The 25689-nt window shown below is 38.0% G+C and overlaps 1 protein-coding gene across 1 annotated transcript in view; it reads right to left on the minus strand.

Moving 5' to 3' along the window:
• Positions 1-255: 255 nt before the first annotated feature.
• The window catches only part of TMTC2 (transmembrane O-mannosyltransferase targeting cadherins 2), a 373836-nt gene continuing 348402 nt past the window's right edge, over positions 256-25689 (minus strand). Inside the window, exon 12 of the mRNA XM_081130714.1 lies at positions 256-2862. Coding sequence (XP_080986840.1) covers positions 2683-2862 — 180 coding nt within the window. The 3' untranslated portion in view covers positions 256-2682. The remainder of the gene's footprint in view (positions 2863-25689) is intronic.

Consider the following 25689-nt stretch of genomic DNA (forward strand, 5'->3'; position numbering starts at 1 on the left):
CAAGCAGCTGAGACACACCAGCCAGGGCCATGCCATCTTTTCTAAACATGGCAAATCTAATGATGTCAGCAACCCTTATTATTATAACTACTAAAAATTAATAATTATTATTATACATTAGCCACGTTCTGTCTCTATTTGACTCTCAGTCTCCACCTTTTAAAAGTTACCTCCTAGTTCTGTTAAAATCCAAGAGAGTATAAGTGTTGTTGCTGTAGAAGATTTAAAAAAGGCTTATACAACGTATTTGTTATCAATGCTTTATTGTTGAAAACAAAATTGAAATTCTCTGGCACATAAAACAATTATTTCTACAAAAGGAAAGCCTACAAATCTTGATAATTTATACAAATAACAGTTTCTCAAAAAATAAAATTTTAATTTAGTAAACTTGTCTTGTGCTCTATATTTTTAGCACTGTCTGCAATAATCCACCATAAATCCCTGAGCGGAGACATTTTTTGACCATGTTCTATAGCATCCCCCATCCCTCCCCCCCGAGTTGGTCTAAGCCCAGCCCTGTAATAAAAGGTGTCAGGGACATTTTGTTATTAAAGATCCATGCATTTTATGACACAGGCCCAATTATTAATGCTACTTGGGAACTGGGTCAACATGAAGTGCCTCTACTGTGCAATCAGCGAACCTATTAAGAACCAAGTGTTTTGAAAGGAAAAACAATAACAATAAAAAGACACAAAGTGTTAAAACTAGGAAGTCATCATAGGTCAATAACTATTTAAATAAATAAAAATGTTAGACATTGAATTCATCTCTATATCCTTATATTAAATTCCTTATTTATTTATTTTTTTGCAATTGCCAATGCCGTAGAAGATGAAAAATACACTTCAACCCATACTTTTGGTTTGACCACGGGTTTGTTGTTGTTAAATGTTAAATATCATTCTGAGAACACAGTGATTTAGTTATAATTTAACTTTTGGCCCCTCAATGAAATGTTTACAAAATACGATACATATTAGGAGGGCCTTCTTATTAATGCCATCAAATCTCTCACTACATTTGCCCTTCTTACAAAAACACTAATGTCATAGGAACACTACTTTAAATTCTTTACCCCACTGTATTGATATGCAGAAAAACACATAAAATATGGAGAAAACATAGTATGATGTTTTTGCATGCCCAGCTTCCCTTTAATGGGGATGCTGACCATATATACATGGAACATGCATGAGTGTAAAGGAGAAAAAGCGAGTTTTCAGTTGCAAGGAATTGCCTTGATAAATTGAGTTTCGTTTTGTTATTCTGGTATGGTAGAATAATAAATAAATAAATATGTGGAGTACTGTGTTTCTACTTTATGAAGAAGCTAACAGTGAGCTGTTGTTTTTACAAAGTTAATTTTTAGTAGCAGAGTTTGACTGCAAGTCAAAAAGTGCTCAACAAATGTTCTTCTCTACTTCATTTGTACTCTTTTACTTGTGAAATGATCGCTGAAGTGGCTACTAATAGGTAATGAAATAGAATACCAAATTTGCCTGTGAAAAATGGTTTTCAACTGTAAAAAGCACTTGGCAGAAGACCTAGAAACACGCAGGCTAATGCTACAATTCTACCGCAGCTTAAAATAAGTCACTTTTACGTCTTTTGGGAAGAGCAAAATACAAGAAACATGATAAAAACAATTCCTTGAAAAGTTGTCAGCATTACTGTTTTGGTACCTATTAGAAAGTGATTAGCATTTCATACTAACTTTTTCCAAAACATAAAGTCATTGCCAACCATCACTCTACCCTCTTTTGAGCAGACTTGATTTTTTAACCAGTAACATCTGGAAAGTACAAAGCACCTTCCCTTTTGTCTAAGAGCTGCTGGTTAGTTACTGGAACTAGAATACATTTAAGCTTCCTTCTGATAGAATCCTTATATAAGCATGTGCATTAACCGGGTATCGCCATTTCCAAAGGCAATTTCAAAAGCCTAAGAATTAATACAATGAATTCTCCTAGGCAGTTTTTTTGGGGGGGTGGGGGGAGGAGGAATATTGGTGATATTAAAGTAAAAACTGCCTGCCTGACACACAGGAGGCCTCCCCAGCCCCTCCAACACCAGTGTGAAACGCAGGTTGTCTACTCTGCATATCCTTCTCAGAACATGAAAAGCAAATGATGCCCCAGGAAGTGAAGGCTGACATCCAACTCATAAAACATCCTGTGCACTAGGTCAGGGATCACGTGTAGATTCTCACAGGTCCCGACATAGCACGAAAAAAGAAAAGTTTTCGAAGTTTCAGAAATCGATAAGCAGGCTGTCCCAAAGAGGTAAGACAGCAGCGTCAGGACCACCGGCCAGCTCCCCAGGATTCGCCCCGCAGGGCGACCACACCCTGTGCACACTTGCCCCGACCAGCTCACGGTGGCGGAGCGGCCGCTCTGGCTTCCTCTCACAGTGTTTCAGATCCTGTTTTAAGTGCTCTGGTTTAGTTCTACGGGGAACAAATTACACCCTTCCGGAGTTTTCCAACGTTCCCCCCATTTTTGGTGTTCATGGCTGTGCCAACAGCAAAGTGGATGTTCCTGGAAAAAGTGGCAGTGACCTCTGCGACCTCTGCCCCCGTCCTGGAGTCCCACCCAGCTCCGGCCAGAGCGCCGCCGGGCAGTCCTGCGGGGTAGGGACGCGCGCGGGAAGGCGGGGGCGAGGCAGCGCCCCCCCGCGTCAGGTCTTGGAAGTCTTCAGGCCCTGCTTTTCCATGATGTTCCAGAGCTTGCGCAGGTTGGACTGTGTGATGACGTCGTCCGGCTTGAGCTGCAGCGCCCGCAGGTAGTTGGCCTCGGCGCGCTGCAGCCGCCCGTTGAGGTGCAGGATGGCCCCCAGGTTCATCAGCGCGGCCGGATACTAGGACCAGAGAGAGCAAGGAAACCGATTAAGGGGCCCTTTCAAGCTTTCCTTCCTGGAAGGCAGAAATCTTCATGCACTTATGCAAATGATTCCCTTATGTCTGGAGGCGTTTTATGGAAGCAATTTAGCAATTTATACAAACAGACAAAGATAACTAGGAAGGGGGGAAAAAAGTTTTCCAAACAGCGTGGTGTATTTTGTACCTTAAAAAGGGCAAGGCAGCTAATGAGAATGAATGGGTTACATATGAAAACCTAGTAACCTAGTCAGGTTGCGGTTGTCTGAGAAAAAAGTGATACAGTTTCAGATGGGTGGAATTAAACTTTTTGTCAACTCGACCCCAGGAAATACAAAATTAAATGGGAAGAGGTGACAACTCTCTATGTCCAACCACTTTTTGTTTCCTCTCCTTAGCAATATTCCACGCGATTTACAAAAACATAAATAAATAAAATATACTGTCAAGATTTACTGATGTTTTCAGGGTAAACACCCTGAAAAAAAAATTCAAATGCAATCACTAAAGTCCTTTCCAAATCTAGCTCAAGTAGTTTAAATGAGGCAAAGTCCTTATTTTTAAGGCAATTTTTAAACTTCTAATGGTGAATGTTTACTATAAATATAGCAAAGTAAAAAGATAAAATAGATAAAATATGGAAGCTTTATAAGTTTTATGTTATTTGTTTAATAACAAAGTAATCTGCAAACAGATTTTTCTGTAATGTGTGACAATTGCAATACAAAATTATGTGAAAGGCAAAGTTAAAAAAAAAAAAAAGTATGAGTTATATAGCACTAGTTTAATACAGAGGTTCCATCCCAAAATTCTTGGACATTAGTTAATAACAAAACTCCTTCCCAAAGGAAAAAATATTTTGCTTGCTATCTATGAGTAAAGGCTGTGCTGTTCTTGTCTTGTCCCTGGAACTTTTTGGCTAACAGAGAGAGTAGCTAATATTTTGGCAGTTACATAAATGCATATTTCAAATATCAGATAAAACTAAAAGTGTTTATGCTGAGATTATGGTTTCACTTTTCAGATGATGTCAACTCTTAATTGTCCTGGCAAATCTGATACCGCCTAAAATAATTCACAATTATTTTTATGATTTAGTATTTTCACAATGCATGCATTTTTTCAGCTAAATTCATGTGACTCCACTCTTTCCTGTAAAAACAATTATTTCTGAACCAAGGCAATGCTGGGGAGAGGGTTGAATAGCTCAGAATAAACCAACGGGGAAAAAGGATCAGATTGGACTTCAAGAGATCTGGATTTGAGTTCTTGCTCAGCCACAGCCTTGGCCATGGTGAAGTCCCCTAATATGTCTGTGCCTCAGTTTTCTTCATTTATGAAATACTGAAATAACATCAACGCTTTGCACATTGTTAGGAAGATAAGAGAAAATAAACAAATGTAGCACAGTACAAGCACACAGTAAATACTCTACAAATGTCAAGTTTACTTTCTCTGGACTCACTGTGCTTGAGGTATAGCAAATGCATGTTTGTGATACTTATGTTGCTGTACATACTTTACAATTTTTATTTCAATGGCTACATAATGTTTCTGGATGTATACCAAAATTCTCTTAAGTCCTCAACTACTGGGCATTATTCTCCAACTTTTCAACATCCTTTCCAAAAATAATGTTGCAAATATAAGCTATTCCTGACCTTCAAAACCCTTTTGGTCTGGATGACTCCACACTTATCAAGAAAAATACAGATGGTTAATATCTAATTTTAAACACCAATCCAAATAAACATAGCTCCAAATTACATGTGCAGCGAATAGCTCCACATTGGAAACCTAAAATAACACCACCTACTCTGCCTTCCGAAGACAACTGTGTTATCATACCACCCATTGTTATCTTGAGTTTCATTTCTGAAAACATTTCTGAATTATGTCCCCTCACAGAGCTTAGCATCGCTACCAATAAACAGCTACGAAGCTGATGAAGTGTGTTCACGGTCTGCATTACTAGAGATGCTAAATAGATTAAATGTCCAAACTTCCTGCTGCCCTGAGCAGGAAGAGAGGAAATGGGGAGGGAGAACCACGGTTGGAGACCATTCCTTACTTAACAGAAACAGAAGAGGCCCAGTGACTGGCTGAGAGAAACCAGATGGCTCTGCAGGATAGCTGTTATTTCTTGAATCACTTTATTATCAAAGTGTCTGTACCTAACCCTAACTGTAACTCAAGGGGATTTTTAAAAACACTCAGAGGCTACCAAGCCACACTGCCCAGGTGCCAATGCCAGCTCCACCCCCAAAACCGTGTGCACTTGGACAAGCTGAGTGAGCATGTAAGACCTGTTTCTTCTAGAAATGGGGTAACGGTGCTTCTTCTTAGAGTTGTTCTTGAGAGTACATGAGAATACAGACTGTCTTTTTCCTCTAATTTTCTCTCTGTTTCCTTATCTCAAAAACAAAACAGAATCTCCTCTCAGAGTGCCTGAACGACTCCTGACTCCAAACGCTGAGCATTTGTAAACTGTCTGTTCTTTACTAACTTTGTAGCCTTTCTTAGGTTAAACCTGGAAGAGATTTGAAAGAGGTGAAGTATACCAAGACTACTATTGTTACTAAATTGCAACCTGGGTTCTTCTGTCCTTGGAATACTTGGAGTCACCTCCCTACCATCAAATGATGATGAAAAAAAGTTAATATTATTCTAAGAAAATACAATTAGGAAGTTAAATCTATTATCAAAATGAGTCTGAATGCTAATTATAATGGTGTTTTGGAATAACTTTAATTTTGCACTATTCACACCAGCATGTTGCTCGTTGAACAAAAATAATCCAAAATTGGCATTATGAAGCTAATGTAGGATAACAGATATCATGGGAGCTCGCATAATACTCATTGTGTTCCCTAAAGAATAAAAGTCCAACTAAAAATGTGCACATTTAAGAACATCATTCAATATTTTTAAGCAGATTTCTAATTTTAAATAGATGACTGTTTTCAGAGGAAACATTTTGGTTTGAATGTATCTATTTTAATAGAGTAAAAAAATTAGTATAAAAATCAATGAACACGTTATGTAATGCTTATTAAGAAATCACTATAGGTTCTTATTTGCATGAATGGAAACTGAAGAAATTTACGTATTGGTGTGCTCAAGTGTGACCTCTGTATCCATTACCTTACATAACAGCTTTGAAAGTGTCAACAGTTACCCTGACATAAACAATTTCATGTGTTTGTTAAATATTTGTGAATAAAACTTGATACAGACTACTTTCTTCTTATAAGGCTGTTTTCTCTCTTCAAAGATGGGGGATTTATCTTTTAAGCTCATCATATCTCCGCTCCACAGCAATCACATGGGTAGCTTAGTGGATGCCCACTGCACTGAATGCCTCCAGGTCATCCAGCCTTGCTACAAATATGATACTTCAGGCAGTGGCATCAGCATCACTAGGAGCTTGACAGAAATGAAGAATTTCTGGTGCCACCTACCGAGTCAGATTCTGAATTTTAACAAGATACCCAGGTGCTCTGTATGCTCATTAAAATTTGAGAAGCCCTGTTCTAGGGGCCATTTCCAGATCCTAGATTATATCATTTTACAGCTTCTAAAATGAAGTTTTTTACAAGAGAACGAAATTCCTATAGAACAAAGTATGTCAGATCAAATATCTATTCTCTCACAAAATAGAATTCTTCTCTTGCCTATATAATTATTTAAGGTAGTAGGTGTTCAAATGACGCTTTAAATAACAGAGTCGTAAATGACTAAATATTGTTAGACAGAAGAAGGAATTAAAAAGCCTTTTCATAACCAAATAAGAGCATATATGGTTTCCAAGTAGATTAAAGATTGCTTAGCTATATAAGTGAAATGCAAGAGGTCCAGGTGACTGGCTGGCTGATTACATATTGGGTGTCATTGCCGTCTGCCAGCCATGAGTCATGGGCTGCAGAACAGAAACCCAAGTACAACTGCTGATGTCTTCCCTCACACACATCCTCTTTTATTAAAGACAGCCGATGAAATTTTCAGCATGTTAACAAAGGCAGTCAGCAGCTTGCAACCCAGTAACATGGGGCTTGTGGCTCCATACAACAAATGACACCACCTCCTACTTCACAGGCTAGAAAGAAGAACCAGACTTTCTTGTTTCCTTGAAGAGAACAGATGCTTTACATCAAAGGGGCTGACTGGCAGCCAGACTGAGGCAACAAATGACGTCTTTTTTCAAGTCTCCAGGGAACTACGCCTTTATTGTTAATTTACTCTGGTCTTTGGCTTATTTCTCCAGCACTGGAGGAAATAGTGGAACTAAAATAATAGATGTATATTGGGATGTGGTAGTGCAAAGGCGAGGTTATAAAGGTCTGATACTCGGCTCCCTTGAGGCTCCCAGGAACCCAGCTGAGCTCCCAGGGTTGGAAGACAGTTGTTTTCCTGGCCTTTGTCTACTATGTAGTCTTAAAAGACATCTACAGAGGAGGGATAGTGAGACCATAAGGAGACTTAGGGTTGGCAATTCATGTATCTATTGAGAACAGGAATAAAATGCAGAGCTTTAAACAGAAGATTTAGGTGGGGCCTAGGAAAGGGTGAACAAGGGCTTGGTTGAAATGTTCTGATTAGGCAAGAGGTGGAAACCCAAACAGTAACTGGCTCTTTGAGACCCATTATTAGTCCCTGTGGCCACTTCCCTTTTATGAAGGTAAATCAACAGGCAAGAGAAGCTATGAAAAAGACAGAGAGAGATAATACACTGATATTTCTAAATTTGGAAAAAGATTGCCATTTAGCCCTGGCCCAGTAGCTCAGTTGGTTAGAGTCATCCCAATACACTAAGGTTTTGGGTTTGATCTCTGGACAGGGCACACACAAGAAGCAATCAGTGAATGCATAAATAAGTGGAACACATCTATTCAATCTCTCTCTCTCAAAAATAATCAATTAAAAATTTTATATTGAAAAATATTTCCATTCAAAGTGTCGCTGAAATTATCTATATAGCTGTATATTTACTGTTGTACGAACTACATAACTTTTTAAAAAGAATGTCCTAAGTTACCTTTACCCAGCTATTATTCAATTAATACACTATACATATTTGGGATGTTTTTAAGATAACCACCTTTAACTTCCCTTCTGAATATAATTTATAAATGTAAATGAGTTTGCATGGTATAAAGTTTTTAATGGATTCTCACTCTTTTCCAAGTAGTTACCAAGTAACTTGATGAAGGCTGTATACCACCATTCAACTGTATTTAGTTGAAATTGCTTACCCAGTTGAATTTACTGGAGCAGCAACTGTACCATGATGCTTAAAAATTAATAGTATAAACTTTAAAGAAAAATATTTAAGAAAGAGTATTTATGCATAAATTTAAGGTTTCTCTTTATAGTCATTGTGCCTTGTACATGGCAGATAATTAATAAATAATTACTGAATTAAAGTTTTTAAGACTGTCTACCAGTTTTGTTTGTTTTTTATGAAAAAAGTATAATATGAACTAAGATGAAGTTAGATGTTATTTCCCTCAGATCCAATATCACTTCTCCTCCTTCGTCCAAGTAGTCCGAAGCCACGCTAGAGTAAATTAGACTTAATTCCTTGCTTTCCTCCATATACAAACATGTACATACATCCACTTATTAAGTCTTGGCAACTTTACTCCTAAATCTCCTTTAAATCTGTCTTCTAATTATACTTTGCCCCTTTCTCCCAACTTGGTTTAAGCTCTAATCATCTTTTCTTGGGTTATTTAAATAAAATTATTTTGATGGAAAAGAAAAAATGAGTGGGTAGCTGAACTGATTGATGGGTGATAGATTAAATGAATGGATAAATACACAAATAAAGCCATATGCTGGTTTCTTCTTTATTATAAATACTTTAGGCATACAAAAATTTCAGAGAATATAAAAAAGCTGTCTACTTGCCTAAGAAATAAAACTTATAAAAGACAACTGAAGCTCCCAAATATCTCTCACTGTCCTATTCCTGAGTTCATGGATAAAAAAACTGGTATATTTACACCATGGAATACTACACAGCTGAAAAAAGAAGGATCTCTTACCCTTTGAGACAGCATGGAAGGACCTGAAGAGTATTATGCTAAGTGAAATAAGCCAGTCAGAGAAAGACAAGTATCACATGACCTCATTTATATGTGGAATCTAATGAAAATAAACTGAAGAACAAAATAGACGCACAGACATTGAGGCATGGAACAGACTGAAGAGTCTCAGAGGGAAGGGGGGGGGTTAACCAAAGAAGTTATATGCATATATACGTAACCCATGGACACGGACAATAGTGCAGTGAAGGCCTGGGGAGGGGGCGGGAGCAGTGTGGAGGGGGTCAGTGGGGGAAACAAGGGGACATCTGTAATACTTTTGACAACAAAGATAAGTTAAAAAAAGAATAAATGAATGGGTAGCTGAACTGATTGATGGGTAATAGGTTAAATGAATGGATAAACACACGAGTAAAGCCATATGCTGGTTTCTCCTTTATTATAAATATTTTAGGCATATAAAAATTTCAGAGAATATAAAATAGCTGTCTACTTGCCTAACAAATAAAACTTACAAAGACAACTGAAGCTCCCAAAGACCTCTTACTGTTCTTTTCCTGAATTCACACCCATCCCAAGAACACCACTATCCTAAAGTTGGTATTTATCATCCTAGTGTGTTTTACACTTTTATTTTTTGTGTACCCACAAAAAATGCAGACATTCAGAAGTTTTATTTTTATACATTTTTCATTGTCCTTCATGGGATGCCATCCTGCCAAGCACCCAACTGGAATAATTTTTATTCCTCGTTTTTCACATTTATCCATGTTATATATGTAAGGTTTAGTTCTTTCATATGAATTCTAGTGAATGACTACCATTCTCCCAAGGATGGAAATATGAACTCTTTAATAGAAGGCTGTCATCAATATGCTTGTGAATATCTCTACACATAATTAAGGGAGAGTTTCCTGGAGTGGAACTGCTGGCTCATAGGGATCTTCAGCTTTGCCAGATATTACCAACTTGCTCTCAGTGTGGTTGTATCAAAATGCATTAGCATCAACAGGTACCGGGTCTCTCTACTTCATAGCCTTCGGAACACTTGGTATCGTCTGACCACTTCAATTTTTGTAAAGTGAAAGTTGTAAAATAGTATCTTATTGTGCTTAATTTCTTGTTCCTGATTACTAGAGAGGTTAGTAATATTTTCATAAGTCTAATAGCTTTTTATATATTCAGTGATCTACTCCTTCGTTAAGTGTTTTCAGCAAACTGCTGAGAGTAGAGCCAACAGTGGAGAGAAGCCCTAATAAAGAAGAGTGAATTTCAATTAGTTTGGAGATTAAAATGTCAGCAGTGAGATCTCCATGATGCTAATTAACTCTTATGAGACCAAACCAAAAATAGAAAAAAAAAAATCTTATTAAAAATGAAATATATTAATACAATAAACAAAAGCTCTCTCACAAAGTTCTGTGGTGAAACAAAACCCACAAGCAATTCAATGCTCCCAACTCAGAAATGACAGTTCTTTGTAGTCATATTTTCAGTACAGTCTTATTTTGAATAAAGTATCTCTGCAAAAAGATTTACCAAACTGTACATACAGCACAGGAAAATAACACAGGAAATTCAGCAGTGGAAAGGCAAATGCTGACAGATAATAGAAATAATTCATTTTGATTCTCAGTTTCAATACGGTATTTGTGTTTTTGAAATAGCTTTGAATAAAACTAAACAGATACAGGTGACAAGCAAGACAGAACACTGCATTAAGGGAGTAGTTTCAATTTGTCAGTGGCACATTTTATCCTGTGCACTCAACCCTCCTCTCCCACATCTGCTGCGTCCCAGCGGGTGTTACAGAATGCTCATTTAACTTTTATGATGGGTGTGAGTGCCACGATGTGGAGTGCTATTCATTTTTATGGCAATCAAAATGCCAACAGCTGTAGTTTGGGGGACAGCAAATAGTGGCAGGAACAGAGTCATTTCAAAGGTGGTGGTTACTTCTAACGGATTTAAAGTGTATCTACTCACTTAAGAATATGAACTATCTCCACTGATGATCTCAAAGCCAGGTCTTCCCTGATAGGAACTTTACAAGAACGTCTCTCATGTGATCCAAATGGAAAATCTAGATCCGGGTCACCTAAGATTCACTCATAACTTTTACAAAACGCATTACTACACTGCTTATGATTTGAAATAAGCATGTAGCTCATCCTTTGCAGTAAAATTATTAAATAAAAACTTCTATTTTAAAGAGTGAAAAAACATGTGATGACTTAAAGTGCATGCAGATGAGAAAAGTAAGAATTTATTGAATTTGAAGACACTGAAGGAAAGTTTAGAAAAGAATCTGCACAACAAGCAAACATTATCCATATTTTTAAAAGACCAAGAGCTGCCTGGCCGGCGTGGCTCAGTGGTTGAGCGTTGACCTGGGATCCAGGAGATCACGGTTCGATTCCTGGTCAGGGCACATGCCCGGGTTGTGGGCTCGATCCCCAGTCCGGGGCGTGCAGGAGGCAGTCGATCAATGACTCTCTCATCAGTGATGTTTCAACTCTCTCCCTCCCCCTCTCCCTTCCTCTCTCTGAAATCAATACATATTTTTTAAAAATAACAATAAAACAATGAAACAATAAGAGCCTTCTGTCCTTACTAATAGATAGCTCTCACAAAACCCCACGGCATCTTATTCTCCTTTCTTTGAACCAAATTCCTTGCCTGTTTCTAAGTCCAAATATGATTTAAGCAACATAATTCAGTCTACACTTTATTCATTTCTTCTGAGCATGAAGGGGAGGGAGGAACATATGCATGCTTTCTCCATCATAATCATATTACACAGAAGGAATTCCAGCTGCACAGGCCATCCAAGTGCGTATGTGTGAAGCGTGAGTTTGAATATATTTAATAAAATGATTGCTCATTCCAAGGAGTTGAAACATGTCACTGGAATAATCATGTTGTTATTAAAATGTATTTCAGAGGTATGCTGAAGTTGATATCTGGGCTTATAAAATTTAAGGAACTCAATTACCATAGAAGATAGAAGCAGAGAGCTAAACTTTTCTGGGGGGAGGAGATGCAGGCCTTTTATTTGCTATGCAAATTGATCATCTGATCAAAAAATATAGTACAGTCAGAGGTATAGATATACTACACTGACAAAAATAAAAGTTATATCAGAGTCAAGCTCAACAGAAGCCACAACAATCAAACTCAGTAACTTTTTAAACCTATGTAAAACAGTCCTCCAATTTGACTTCTTTGTTTGCCAATAAAATAGCTTTGATTTGATGGTGGTCAACTGAGAGATACCAGTTTGCATATTTTTGAAAATCACAGATTTGTTCCTGAAGACTTATTGAAAATATTCATTTTTTAAAAGTATGTAAATGAACATGTCAGAGACCTCAAAACAGTGGATTAAAATTTAGGTTAGCCACACACACTGTAAAGATGGGTAAGGTTTTTTTCCTCTCAAAAAGCAGATGGGGACCATGGTGTGAACAGGCAGGATTAATCCAAGAGTGACAGTGTCATTCAGAGCAATCATATTTCAACATGACATTAGAAGGCAGCGAGTGTCCCCTGGCAGAATGAAGAAACACGTTTCACTGACAGAATTCACCACAGGCTTCCCGCACGCAGGAAGGGGAAAGTTTTGCAAATGCTCTGAGTTAGGACGATCAGATCAAACATAACGAGCAGGAGCAAAGCAATTCCTCCAGGAACTATTAATCTTTCCAAGGACTAAAAATAAACTGTAAACACTGTCTGATGCATGGCATTCTATTTGTACTTTTATAGGCCAAGACTTTGTTGATATATGATTGGAAAAATAATGATGCAAGGTCTCCACACATCATTTCTGAAAATATTCCATCAGGACACACCAATCAAGGTGAAGCCGTGCTATACTCCAAGCCATTCCACTTGCCAAAGTGTCACACGGGCTGAAATGTAAAAATAAACACGGCTCGTGCATTTCTAGACCCACGGCAAACCAAGGGGGTTTAATGGCAGACCTTCTGCCGCTCGCAGTGTAAGCTCCCGTATCACCCTCTAGATCTCTACATTGAATTGCACATTTGCCTCTATTTCTGAAACGTTCATATAGGAAATTGCCACATCCAGACTGCATCAGTCACCTTCCTTAAAGCCTATAGAGCCAATACATTTTTATATCTATAAAAAGGTTTTAAAGACTGGCTCAATGACTTTTCTTTTTTATGATAGCTTCCAAAACTACTGTATATAATACAGGCTTTATATTGCCTTTACCTACTCTACCAATGTCTTATCTCTTCTCTGAGCAACTCCAATTTTCAAAATGCTGTACCCTTGCTGCTATCTTGCCTTTCTTCCTTGGTTTACCATGTTAATATAAAACAAGCAAACAGCAATCAATCAATAAAGCAATCACACAGTCCCAGAGTTCAAGCAACTGCTGGCCTCAGATATATTTATTGGACACTAATTCACTCATACACCACAAATAACACCCCAACAAGACTTGAAAAGGGAGGCAGAACAAATAACACCCCAAATAAGACTTGAAAAGGGAGGCAGGACAAAATAAATTATTTTGGACCCAATGATTAATTTTCATATGCCAACTCTGATTTCTTTTAGATTCATCTTCAATACTGAGATAGGAACCATAATGATTATGCGATATATGTCAAACATGTTTACAAAATCACAAAGTAATACATTTTCACCCACTCAAAAAACAGTTTTGTACTAGCAATGCAACAACCTCGAATAGTGATCTGATATTTGACTACAGGAAAACTTGGCCACATACTCACGTCTGAATGAGCAGAACAAAAAGGACTTCTCTAGAAGTACAAGAAAAGGCACATCACATAAGAAATGAGAGGCAAAATCCTTTTCTGCTATTACATATTAGTTACTGTTAAAACAAAGTATGTTATGAATACTTCACTAACCTAATTAAATTGTAGGCCATTTGTCTCATAAATGCTTAATGCCCATTACATATAATAATTAAATTGAAATTCGGTGTCTTGAAATGGCTCATAGAAATTAAGCTATGCTCTAATGCCTATAATTTAACACTTATTTACTTCAGTCAGAGACAAAAGTTTAAGAACTTTATTAATTTCTTTGGTTCATCCAAGACAAGTAGGAACTGAATGGTAATTGTAAAGGCAAAGCTCTTAGAAAATTAAATCCTGGATGCTAAGTGAACATGGTCGCTTCCAGCGGCCACGTGAACGGACAGCCTCCGGCAGAGGCGGGAGTGCTCGCGGCTTCACTGAACTGCAGGTTCATTTCACTCCAGAACCTGGAGAAGCGCGGGAGGAAGGAAGCATGGCCCTCTCAAGCAAAGGGGGATCAATGCATTAAGATATATGTTATTTAATATCAGTTACATAAATGCAACTAAGGATGAAAAGAAAATTTATAACAATGAAATGATGACATTTTAATAAGTTACCGAGGAGCCTCTTGTAGGCAGCAAACAGTTAAAATGATGTGTCCTGATGACTTCTGACTGTAATTTCCAAAATAAATTGGAGTTCTTCAATGGTCTCATCTAGTACAGCCAATTTCCTTTACTTCCTTTTTAAATGTAATTTGCTCTTTCACTCATTCATTTAACTTCGACTTGTTGAGCACCTCCATTGGGGGTTCGGCAATACAAAAAGAAGTTAAAAATCCCAGGCCTCGCTGAGTTTGTATTCTATTTGTATGACATAGATAAATAAAACAAAAAATAAGTGAAATATATAGCATATTATTTTGTGACACGATAGGGTAAAAAATACAGCAAATAAAGGGCTTAAGGAATGCATATGAGGTGAGACCTTGGCCACCTACAGTCTGTGGGTCATATACATCCCACTGCTGGCCTACTTAAAAATCTACATTGAAAACACTCAAAAGAAATAATAATACATCATGGCACATAAAATTCAAATTTCAATGTCCGTAAAGTTTTATTGGAAAATAACCTCACTCAATCACGTATGTATTGTCTATGGCTGCTTTCATGCTACAATAGCACAGTGCAGTGTAGTTGAGACTGTATGGCTGCAAAGCCTAAAGTATTTAACATCTTTTCTGCTACAACCAAAGTTTGCTGAATGCTGATTTACAATATTAATTCGGGAGACCTGGAAAGGTCTTCGAAGAAGGGAGGGTCTGAGTGAAGAGCTAAAGGAGATGAGAGAGTAAGCTGCAGAGGAGTGACTGGATCTGACTTACGCTCTGAATGCTGTGTTGAAAGTGGACTAAGGCAGGAGTCATTTCAGTATTCTAGGTCAGAAGTGATGTTGATGTCTTTGCCAGACAGCAGCAGTGGAAGCTGGCTTACGCAACTAGGAGAATGAAGCGATTCACTGCAGTCGGAAAGGCCATGGGAGAAGGTGTGGAAAGCAGATGAGGAGCTGCTTCGGATTAGCAGCTTGAAGGGTCTCTAAAAGCGGAGATACTAAGTAGACACTGGATAGATTGGTCTGGAGTCCGACAAAGAGATCTTAGGTGGAGATACACATCTGGGAGCCATCCGTATCAATGCCATTTAAGGCCACGAGAGAGGACAAGATCTCTGAGAGAATGAGTATACAGAGAAGAGTGAAGTAGGTCAAGAAAGGAGATGAATTTCAAGGTTAAGGGACTCGACGGATGGGAAGGAACCAGCCAAGGGGATAAAGAATAAGAGAGACCAGAGTTAAGAGGTGGCAGAGGGAGGGTGTCCTGGAAACCAAGTGAAGAAAGTGTTTCCTGGAGGAATGAGCAATCATGCGTGTCACATGTTACTGATAGAACAACTTTAGAACCGAGAACAAATGGACTGAATGCTGTTGAATGTTGCTCTAGTAACTTGACAAGAGCAGTTTTGGTGACATCATTTGACAAAAAGCCTGTTTGGAGTCGGTCCAAATGAAAATGGAAATTTCTGCTATAAAGGAAAAGAGGGAAATGACATAGTAGCTAGAGGCAGAAATGGGCTTGAGAGGCTTTTGTGTTTTGGGAGAAATAATATCATGTTTAAATGCTGATGGGAAAAACTTGGTAGAGGGGGAAATTCTCTTAATATAGGAGACACAGAGACAAGAAACAGAGGATGAGGGAAGAGGGAGGGTGACGGCGGGAGGAATGTTCTTAGTCAACAACAGAGGCATCTAGTGAAGAATGATGAGGTTGGGTTGAGCTAGAAATATGGATAGCTTATCCAGAACAAGAGAAAAGGTAGCATCTGAAGGCACAGATGCTAAGAGATAGTTACATGTGGTGATGGAAGCTTGTGGAGGTTCTCTGATTGCTGTGATTTTGAGAGCTCTTGGTCGAGTTAGCATTCCTTCACAGGTAAGTTCTCTCTGGCCTCTTTCAGGTTATCACCTCGCTGTGGCTTTCTATCTTCTTACAAGGCTGAGCCTGGGTACAGATTTCTGTTAATTCATTCAATTTCGGATATATTGTGCTATGTAGCTTCTCATCACCCTACAGAATCCTGGGATATTCACTACTTTTACTCTCTCCTTCTGGGGCTCTGCATAGGTATTAGATATTCTCATATTCTCCAGTTTTTGAAAATTCTCTTTCATATTCATTTTCCTTTCCTGTGTGCCATCCTAGGTAATTTGCACATATATATATAATCTTCAATTTTACTAATACTCCCATTTGTCACTAATCTAACCACTGAGCTTTGACTTCAATAATTATTTTCCTTTCAAGATCATTCTATTATCTATCTTTTTAATATTTTATACAAAACCATTCTATACTCTGTTTCTGACTGTTTCAACATGTGTAGTCTTTGGAGGTCTAAATATTTTGTTTCTGCTCTGATTCGTGGTGGTGGTGGCTTCCTTGTGGTCTTAGTGATCTTGGAGTTTTCTTTAATTAATTGCTTGATCTTAATCTAAGAAATCCAGCAGGCCTGAATTGGGGATGCTTTCCTCCAGAGAGGATTTGTGTCTACTTCTGCGGATTGCCAAAGAATTCTACCAACCTAGAAAACCACCACATTCCCCCTTGGGGGTGTTGACTCAATTACAGGCTCTGCTGCACTATAGTAGTGCAAGCACAAGGCTCATCAGCCAGAACACAGGGCTGTTAGGGGGCTCCACGCTCAGGACAACCCTGCTTGTACAGGCGACTCCACTCAGAATCCCAGACTCCATCTTCGAGTTGTGTTTTTTTCTTTTCTTGCTCACTCCACCCCCTCTTTGGAAAAGTGGTTCATATCTCCCCGTTGGGAGCCCCACAGCATTTCAGGAGGACAACATTGCTCTGTCCTCCAGGGGAGAGAACCTCTGTGCTCCGCTTGTACTGACAGAAGTAGAAATCATGGTTATAAAAGCCACTGACATGTTGACAGTTCTAGGAGTTGGCTTCAAAATTTGAAAGTGGCATTTGGAGCCTGCACCCCGGGTGTAAGGCCATCCTAAGGAACAGGGAGAGTTAAAACGGAAAGTGAATCTTGCTCTCAAAATGTTTTCAAACTCAAGGAAGGAAGTGGCAGATACAGACAAGCAACAGAGCAGACAGGCAGCCTCCTGGAATGTTCTCCACTCTGGGCAGCACTCTACTTTGTTTAGCTTACCGTTGAGAACCACTACACACCCCACGGTTTATTTATCTGAAACACGGAGTGCTCTTCTGTAAAGAACACTTGTCACACGCGTGACCACTTTGTATTTTGAGACCATCCCTTCTTCACATTTCCGTGAAAGTTCGGTTTGATATTATGTTGTCGGCAAAGAGATTTCCTTCTTGCCAAGATTAAGTGTAATTTCATCTTCACGAAACAAGAAGGAAGGAATTTGCTTTTTTCTCCATCTCGTCTCTCCCCTTATCATTAAGCAGCAAATGAGAGCAGCAAATGCCGCTATTTCACGGACCAAACCTATTTGTTCCTTTTTCCACTTACAGAAAGGGTAAAAAAATAACATACTTTCAGTGCTGCCAGGACTGATGTCCACAGGATGGATGAGGGACTCGTGTGCCTACTTTCTGTGCTGTCTGTCCCAAATCAAACTTTTTCTCATGTGGGCACCAATGTTCCCACCGGCAGAGTATGCGCTCCAAGGGCCTGAGAGTGGCAAAGAGCTTCTCAGCTGCAAGGACCTAATGTCAACAACAGGTAAGCTAGTCACGTATGAATTACTATCAACTCTAGTATTTTGGAATTATCTTTTTAATATTCATTTGTTACCTGCTTTCTAAACATGCAGTTTCCCTAGTGAAACAGTATTCTCTGGCTGTTAACCTTAAACGTGACACTGTTTTCATTCTCAGTGCAAGTATTTGTTCAATACACATTGTAGGCAAAACCCCTAGACCTTCTTTAGTCTTAGTGACTTAAGGGGACAAAAAGTCTGTTTTCTATTAATTATACTATGGGTAGCTTACAAAGTTTGCTACTTTTAAATTTTTCAAGCACTTATACTTACAGGGTCTCATGATTCTTGCAATGGACCAGAGAGATCTGGATGCTGAAGAATTAAGTAAGGTGCTCAAGGTAATGAAACCAGTAATCAGTACTGCTGGGTCCAAAACCCAATTCTCTCCACTCTTACTTCCACTTCTCTTTCCACTCTAATATTCCATTTTATTATGATGGTGATACAGTGATTGTTTGTAAACATTGGTAGTGATTCACAATGTTTACCTCAAGCATTTGCATAGACTGGGTTGACTATATCTGTAAGTATAACTTAAGGGAATAAGGCTCACTGAAAGATGAAGAGAATGAGAGACAGAGGAATTGATAGAGAAAATCTATTTGTGCAATGACATGAAATTTCTATGATTTTTCTGAAACACTCTAAAAAATTATTTAGGGTCCATGAAATTAATTTAAATTTAATTTAGCCTTTATTTCTTGCTTCTTGCATTCTATGAGTGAAAATAAATCAATACCTCCTTGAAGAAACATGAAATTTTTATCTTTCCAGTTGGCGCATTGCTTGCAACAGTCGGGTTAAAACTATAATGCTTAGATGTTTAAAAGCAAAACACCGCTGTCCATGGCTATCTAATCACACCAAATATTCTATTGCATTTTTATCTTTCAATGCAAAATAATGTCATAAGCAATCATGCTAAATGCCTGTGTTATTTTAATTTACTTATTTTCATTTATCAAGTCTACTGCATGAAGACTGATTAGAAATGTGACCTACTTGTTTTTAGATAGCCACTGAAGTATAAGGAAAACTTAGATTATAAAACACGAACTGCAATAAAACCAAAGCAATCCAATAATAAAATAATTGGTTAATCAATTAACACCTTGGATGTGCCATGCTTATTTTCTAGAAGGTTCCAGAGTAGCAGCTACTTTTAGTGTTTATTAGGTATAAGTGGAAAGATGATCTTAATTGCAGCTCATTCTTGCTAGTATTTGTTAATGAGAAAAGAAGTGTTCAGATAGAAGTAAGATACAGGATAGCCCCACGTATATTAGTTTAGGAAGCATTACAACAGGATTTTTCTCTAAGCTGTTTTATCTACATAATTATATGTGTTCAAACACATCATTCTTTCCTGGCAATAAGAAAAAGACATCAGATTATAAAGGTGATTGTTGATAAATTTATTCCTAAACGAGGAGGAAATATTTTCAGATATACCAAAACCATATACATCTCTCCAAAATGGCAAGAGGGACCAGTTCTGGAAGAGCAGTCGGAAGACCTGGACTTTAACCCTCAGTTCAACATCTAATCCTGTATGACTGGAAAAATTACTCAACATTGTCTAGTCAGCTTCCTTAAAATAAAATAAAAAACTGCAAAGATGGTTGTCATTTTCCTTATTAGGTATTATAGGAAATAATAGAATCGGTAAACAAGCAATTCGCAAAACTGTGACACTCTAATGAAATACAAGATATTATTTTACAGCACGTTACCTAAGAAAATCTGTAATATTTTAGTGGTAATGGGTAAACTTCCAGGGGGTGGTTCTTTAATGGGGAAAACAAAACAAAACAAAACACATCAAGGGTGAAAATGCATTATTTATAAGGGCAAGGTAGCCCCGAACTGGAAGAAAAGCAACATTTTATTTTCATTTAATTTGTGGAATATAATTTGTTTTGTGAATTCTTCAGTTGAGGAAGAACCGTAACAGATCTTGGAACATCTCTAATCTGGCTTACTCTCAAAAGGCTTCTGAGCAGACATAAATATCTGTGCATAGCACATATACACAAATACATTTTTTCTTCCTTCCTAATGCAGGAGGAATTTGGACTCTGAGAAAAATGAAAATATATTCATAGAAGCACAAGTAAATTCAAAACAGCATATGCTTACATTTTGGCTCTAAATCACAAGTGTACATTTAAAATCCAAAATGAGGAGACTGAGTGGATATTGTGCAGTAAGAATTTTATTAGAGAAAAAATTAAATCATACTCATTCATTTGCCTATGGGGTTATTTCTATTCAGTTTGGAAAATTTCATTACTGTTATAAATCTTTACCATAAATGCCAAAGAATATCACCTACTGTGTAAGAAAAAAAAGTGAAATTAAGCTTTTAGTCAAGAAATTAGGAGTTTCCTGGAAAACAGCTGGGAAAGGAGCATATGTCTTATTTCATTCTTTTGCAAAGTAGAAAACGGGAAAAAAAAATATTGAAGCTTTATAGGAGGATACTGACATTAAGAGAATCTGATGATTAAGAAGAAAACCAGCCTCAGCAACAGAAATGAATCTCTCGCCCTCAGTATATCATATTGATTAAAAGGATTCATAAAAAAGATATGACACACTCTAATTTATCTACCTTCATTAAAATGATATGACATATTGTAATCTACCTAACAAATCTTCTCAGTGGGTATTTAGGTTGTTTCTACTTTCTTTGCTATTATAAATAATACTGCAGTATCCAAAAATAGTTGACACAAGTTTTCAAGGAAGAATTCATGAGGCCAGGGAGAAGAACAGAGCAGGCAGGACATATGGACAGGAGGGTTTCAAAAGAATAGAAGGGTAAAGTGCATGGAGTTTCAGAGCACGTTCAGTTCATGGATGGCGAGGGGTGTGTGGGGGCTGGGAGGTGAGAAGAGGACCTTGGGGTCGCAGGCACCGACAGAGGGGGAGGAACGGGCTTCCTAAGAACAGCTCCTGTTTTACACACTTGGTTTCTAGTTAAACTTTTGCTAGAAAAATGGTTTTATTTTTATAGAAAAAAAAAAGGTGGGAAAAGATTATTATGAGCCATGTGAAGTCAACAAGTATTTATAACAGTCATTTGAAAGGAATACGTTTCAGGAAGATGCAACTCTTATGGCAGGAATGGAGAACGGATTTGAGGGACCTCAGATTTGAAACAGAGAGCAGTTAGAGTGCTCTTAAAAATTCACAGAAGGAATTATGGACCCCTACACTAAGGCAGTGAAAAGAGATCAAGAAGAAATATTTAAAGGATGCCATTTTTGGTCTATATCAGATAGGATTTGGTTATCTGCTGGTTGAGGTGAAGACAAAGGAAAGAAAGGAGAAAAGCATCAGAAATTACTAGCTTGGCCACTTGAGTGGAGAGTAAATGTACTAACTAATGTGTAGAATCCATGAGGAAGAGAAGTTCTGGGATGGAAGGATGGAGTCCGTTACTCTGAACCTACCCATTGCTTTCCATCTCAACCTAGGACCAAGCAATCACCCTCTACAACAGCATGAATTACTGCAATGGCCGATTAACTCTCTCTGCTTCCAGCTTGTCTCTATAATTCATTCTCTACACTGTGGCCCCAGACATCTTTGTAAAACTTAAATAAAATTATATTACTCTCATGCTTAAATTACCCAAGAGGTTTCCTTCTGTACTTAAAATTCCAAAGTCATTCCTGCCTACCCCTCCTTACTTCTCCAACCTCAGCTCTTGCCCTGCCCTCTCTCACTCACGTGTTCCCTCCACACTGGCCTTCCTTCTGCTCCAAGCTTCTTTCCATCCTATCTTCAGGCTTTCGCACAGGCTGCTCCTATCCTCATTTTTGTATGGCTGGCTCCTTGCTATTTCAGTCCCAGATTATATCTCTCTTTTTAGAAAAGCTAAAAAAGTGATTATCCAATCTAAAGTATATGTCCCCCACAATGCGTTTTATTTTCTTATGGCCTATGCTTTATTTTCCTCATAACATGCACCATTCACTGATATGTCATATTTCTATGTCCTTTCCACCACCAGAATAAAAATCTTTTTGTAAGAAGAAGATATTTTATTTATCTTGTTTACTGCTCATTCCTAATACTGAGAGGAGTGCTGACGATGCATGGGTAGGCAGTCAATAAATATTTGTTAAATAAAAGAACACATGCTGTGCTGGAAGTGCCCCATGATACAACCCTGAGCCGATAGCTAGAAAGTAGTTTTGAGCTCAGAGGAAAGGCAAAGCCTAGAGAAACAGCTAGATGGATTAGGTACAGTGGTATTATGATTGAGCTATACATTGAAGGCCCAGCTACCACTAGTGCTGTGTGTGTGTGCACGTTTGTGTGTGTGTGAACAATTTTCCTATAATAATTACTTGTAAATAACTTCATTCTATCCTTTCCAAGCGAGAGAAGCAAACTAAAATTCAGCTCTCCCTGATTTCTCTTTAGATAACTAGTAGCCTGAGTCAAAACCTCAGCTCTGTCTCTAGTTAGGTGCGTGACTTCAGGAAGATCATCTATCTTCACATGTTCATTCAAAAACTAATTATTAAGCATTTAGCATGAATAGAAACTATACTAGGTATAACAGCTGCAGTGCTGAACTAAACAAACATAAACTCTGCCCTCATGGGACCTATACTCCCGTGAGAAAAAATGAACAATGAAATAATCACAAGTAATCACAACTGAATAAAGATCAGCTATGATAAGAACTATAAATATGAAGCAAAGTGTAGGGGCAAATGCACTTCAGAGGTTTTCCCAGATAATGACTGTCAGGTTGAAATCAGATGAATGAGGTAGGAATTAACAGATGAAGGAGGTAGAAGTAGAAGTTCAAAGTCCTGAGTTGGGACTAAGCATGGCAAGTTCAAGACCCCTTGGTTCAAGAAAGCCACACTGATGAGTGCTCAGAAAACAAAGGAAAGAGAAATGTGAGATGTGACCACGACGATCGCCAGAGACCAGATCATACGTGTTAAGAATTTTATCCTTAACATGCTCTATCCATGATCCTAAGATCAGGCTGAAGGCCACATTAAGGACTCTAGTGAATGAAGGAGCCACTACCTGCCGCCTCTCCTGGTAGCTTCATATCCCTCCCACTGATACCACCACATGTGTTTGGTGTGTAACTATGATAAACTTCCTGAATGCGGCAGAAAACATTATGCCAGGCGGTGGCTGTAAAAACTATAAATATAAACTGTACACTCCTCCAGATATGTAGAAAGCATATTTGAATAATCTAATGTAAAGTAAATTGAATAAAAGCAACTTCTGCTTATATTGGTTCAAGTAATACATATTTGAGATTTGCAAAGTTTTTCTCTCAATTACAGACATTGCTCATGATGCCAAATTTGCATGGTAGTAAGAAATCATCATTTCTGATTTCAGATCTAGAGACAATCTTCCTCATGCTAGTTTCCACTTCCATTTCTAATATCTAAGAAGAAAGAGCTTGTTAAGCAAATTAATATTGTGAAAAGGATTTCCTGGAGGCATATTTAACCTACTTTCAAGGCCAACTACTTTATAATACATGGCTTACATGCAAATGAGAAGCTACTAAATGTAAATTAGTTTGTTCATTACAATAATCTAGTGTGGCTTAAAAACCCATTATCATTAGTTAAGTAACTGTGATAAAGTTGTAAGGCTGCATTTCTATTAAAAATCGTTCATTCTTTATTTCTTTCCCTGACTCACTCACTCACCAAATCTACTCCTTAGGGACTTTTCCCCAGTTTAGAAAATGGCAACTCGATCTTTCTGAAAGTCGCTCAAGCCAAAAAACAAGGATTTCTCTCTCACACCCTGTATAAAATCCATCAGCTAATACTGTAGGCTCTGGCTTAAACGCACATGTACACACAGATACAGACACAGACACACACACAATCCTCCCACCTCTTAAAGAATCTTTCTCTGTCACCTTTGTAAGTTTCTCTTCTAACTGGCACTAATATGTCTTTGGGAATCACAGAACCTCCTGAGTATCTTTCCATGGACTCTACATGCTCTTTCTTGGTTTTATACCATGACTTCAAAACTGTATCTCCAGCCCTGACCTCTCTCTCCAGGCTCATATTCAGTTGTCTGACAGGTAGTCAACTTCAGCACATTACCCTGCCCGTCCAGATTCCGGATCTGAATAATGTGGCAGAATGACTTGGTCACCCAAGCTAAGAACTTTCTTCCTTACTTCCTTGCACCTATTAAGGAGTCATCAAACACTGTCCATTTGCATGGTTATAACTTGTCGATGTTTCCCTGTGATTTTGCTAATTTCTGCTTTGTTTATGTTGAAGATAAGTTACCTCTCAATTTTATAAGTTATTTTTAATTACTGTTTTTATTATTATGTAAACACACTACTTATACCTTTTAATGTTTTCCTTATTAGAGTCTATTACAGTGTTTGATATTAACAAATAATCTATTAGTAATACATTAAAAAAACTCCCCATCTGATCTACATTTTCACATATTCTTCTTCCCTCCTCTACTTACGACTGCTCTGGTCCTAAGTCGCTTTTCTCTCCATTGCCCAGACCTTAATTTGCTTCTGCTTTGTTTAGGCAAAATAAGCAGGAGGGAAGTTTCCTCTGTGGAGATGTAGCAGGTACAAGCTTCGCATAAACTCATCTATCGAGATCCCTGGCTACTTTCTAGACTCTCGCAGAAGCAAACCCAACAATAAGCTGACAAGTTATTTAACACAGAAACAAATTTAACACAGAAACAAGGAGTCATAAACAATATTTCTGTGCCTTTTCTTCCCTATTTTATGTAGTACATCTGGGAATTCAATGGAGGTGCTGTTTCATTCACTGAAGTTGGCAGTCTCGACTCTGGCACAAAGGAAACGGTAAAGTCTGGAGATGTCTAGAGGGTTGTGTTTTACTTTTGCTTTTCTTCAGGGGAGAAACTATAAAAAGACAATATTTAAAATACCATTTATAGACTTGATGACAAGAAATTTAGCTGTGTATCATGTTTCCAATGATTTTTCTCTCTAATGTTTCACTGTTTGTTATCTTGTAGAACTATCCCATATGCTTCTAAGGTGAAAGAGACTGCGAGATGAATGTGTGCGTGTGTGTGTGCACATACACGCACACAGAGCAACACCCTGAATGGGCAACAAAGTTAACTGCACGTCTTCCAAGAGACAATGTGAGGATCTTTGCAGCATGGCAATACTTTAATACTGAACACATCATATCTCGAAAGAGTTGCTACATAACCACCATTAAATTGCAAACCAGTTTGCAAAAATCCATTTGCGTATCCATAGAGGAAAGAATGCTTTATGCTTTTAACTTGGCTGCTTGTCTATTTCTCAGGATAAGAAATGAAACTTGATACACTTTGATAGAGGGATGCCTGAGAAGGGGCCCATGGTAAAAGTTTTCTATTTAATCCTGGGGATATCAAGAATACAGGTGCTATTTTTATTCAATTGAACTACGCAAAACAACCTATTATAAAGAGAAATGTACATTTAGAAAAGACAGATTAAACAATGAACACAATATAGAAAACATGGTGGAGACTGCTGACTGCTGGCCCACTACAGTCTGGTTTTCCCTTCTTCCTGTGTACATGGCTGTCAGCTAGATGCAGTTATATTCCCAGTTGC

This window comes from Miniopterus schreibersii (genome assembly GCF_964146895.1).
Source record: "Miniopterus schreibersii genome assembly, chromosome: 2".
Lineage (NCBI taxonomy): Eukaryota > Metazoa > Chordata > Mammalia > Chiroptera > Miniopteridae > Miniopterus > Miniopterus schreibersii.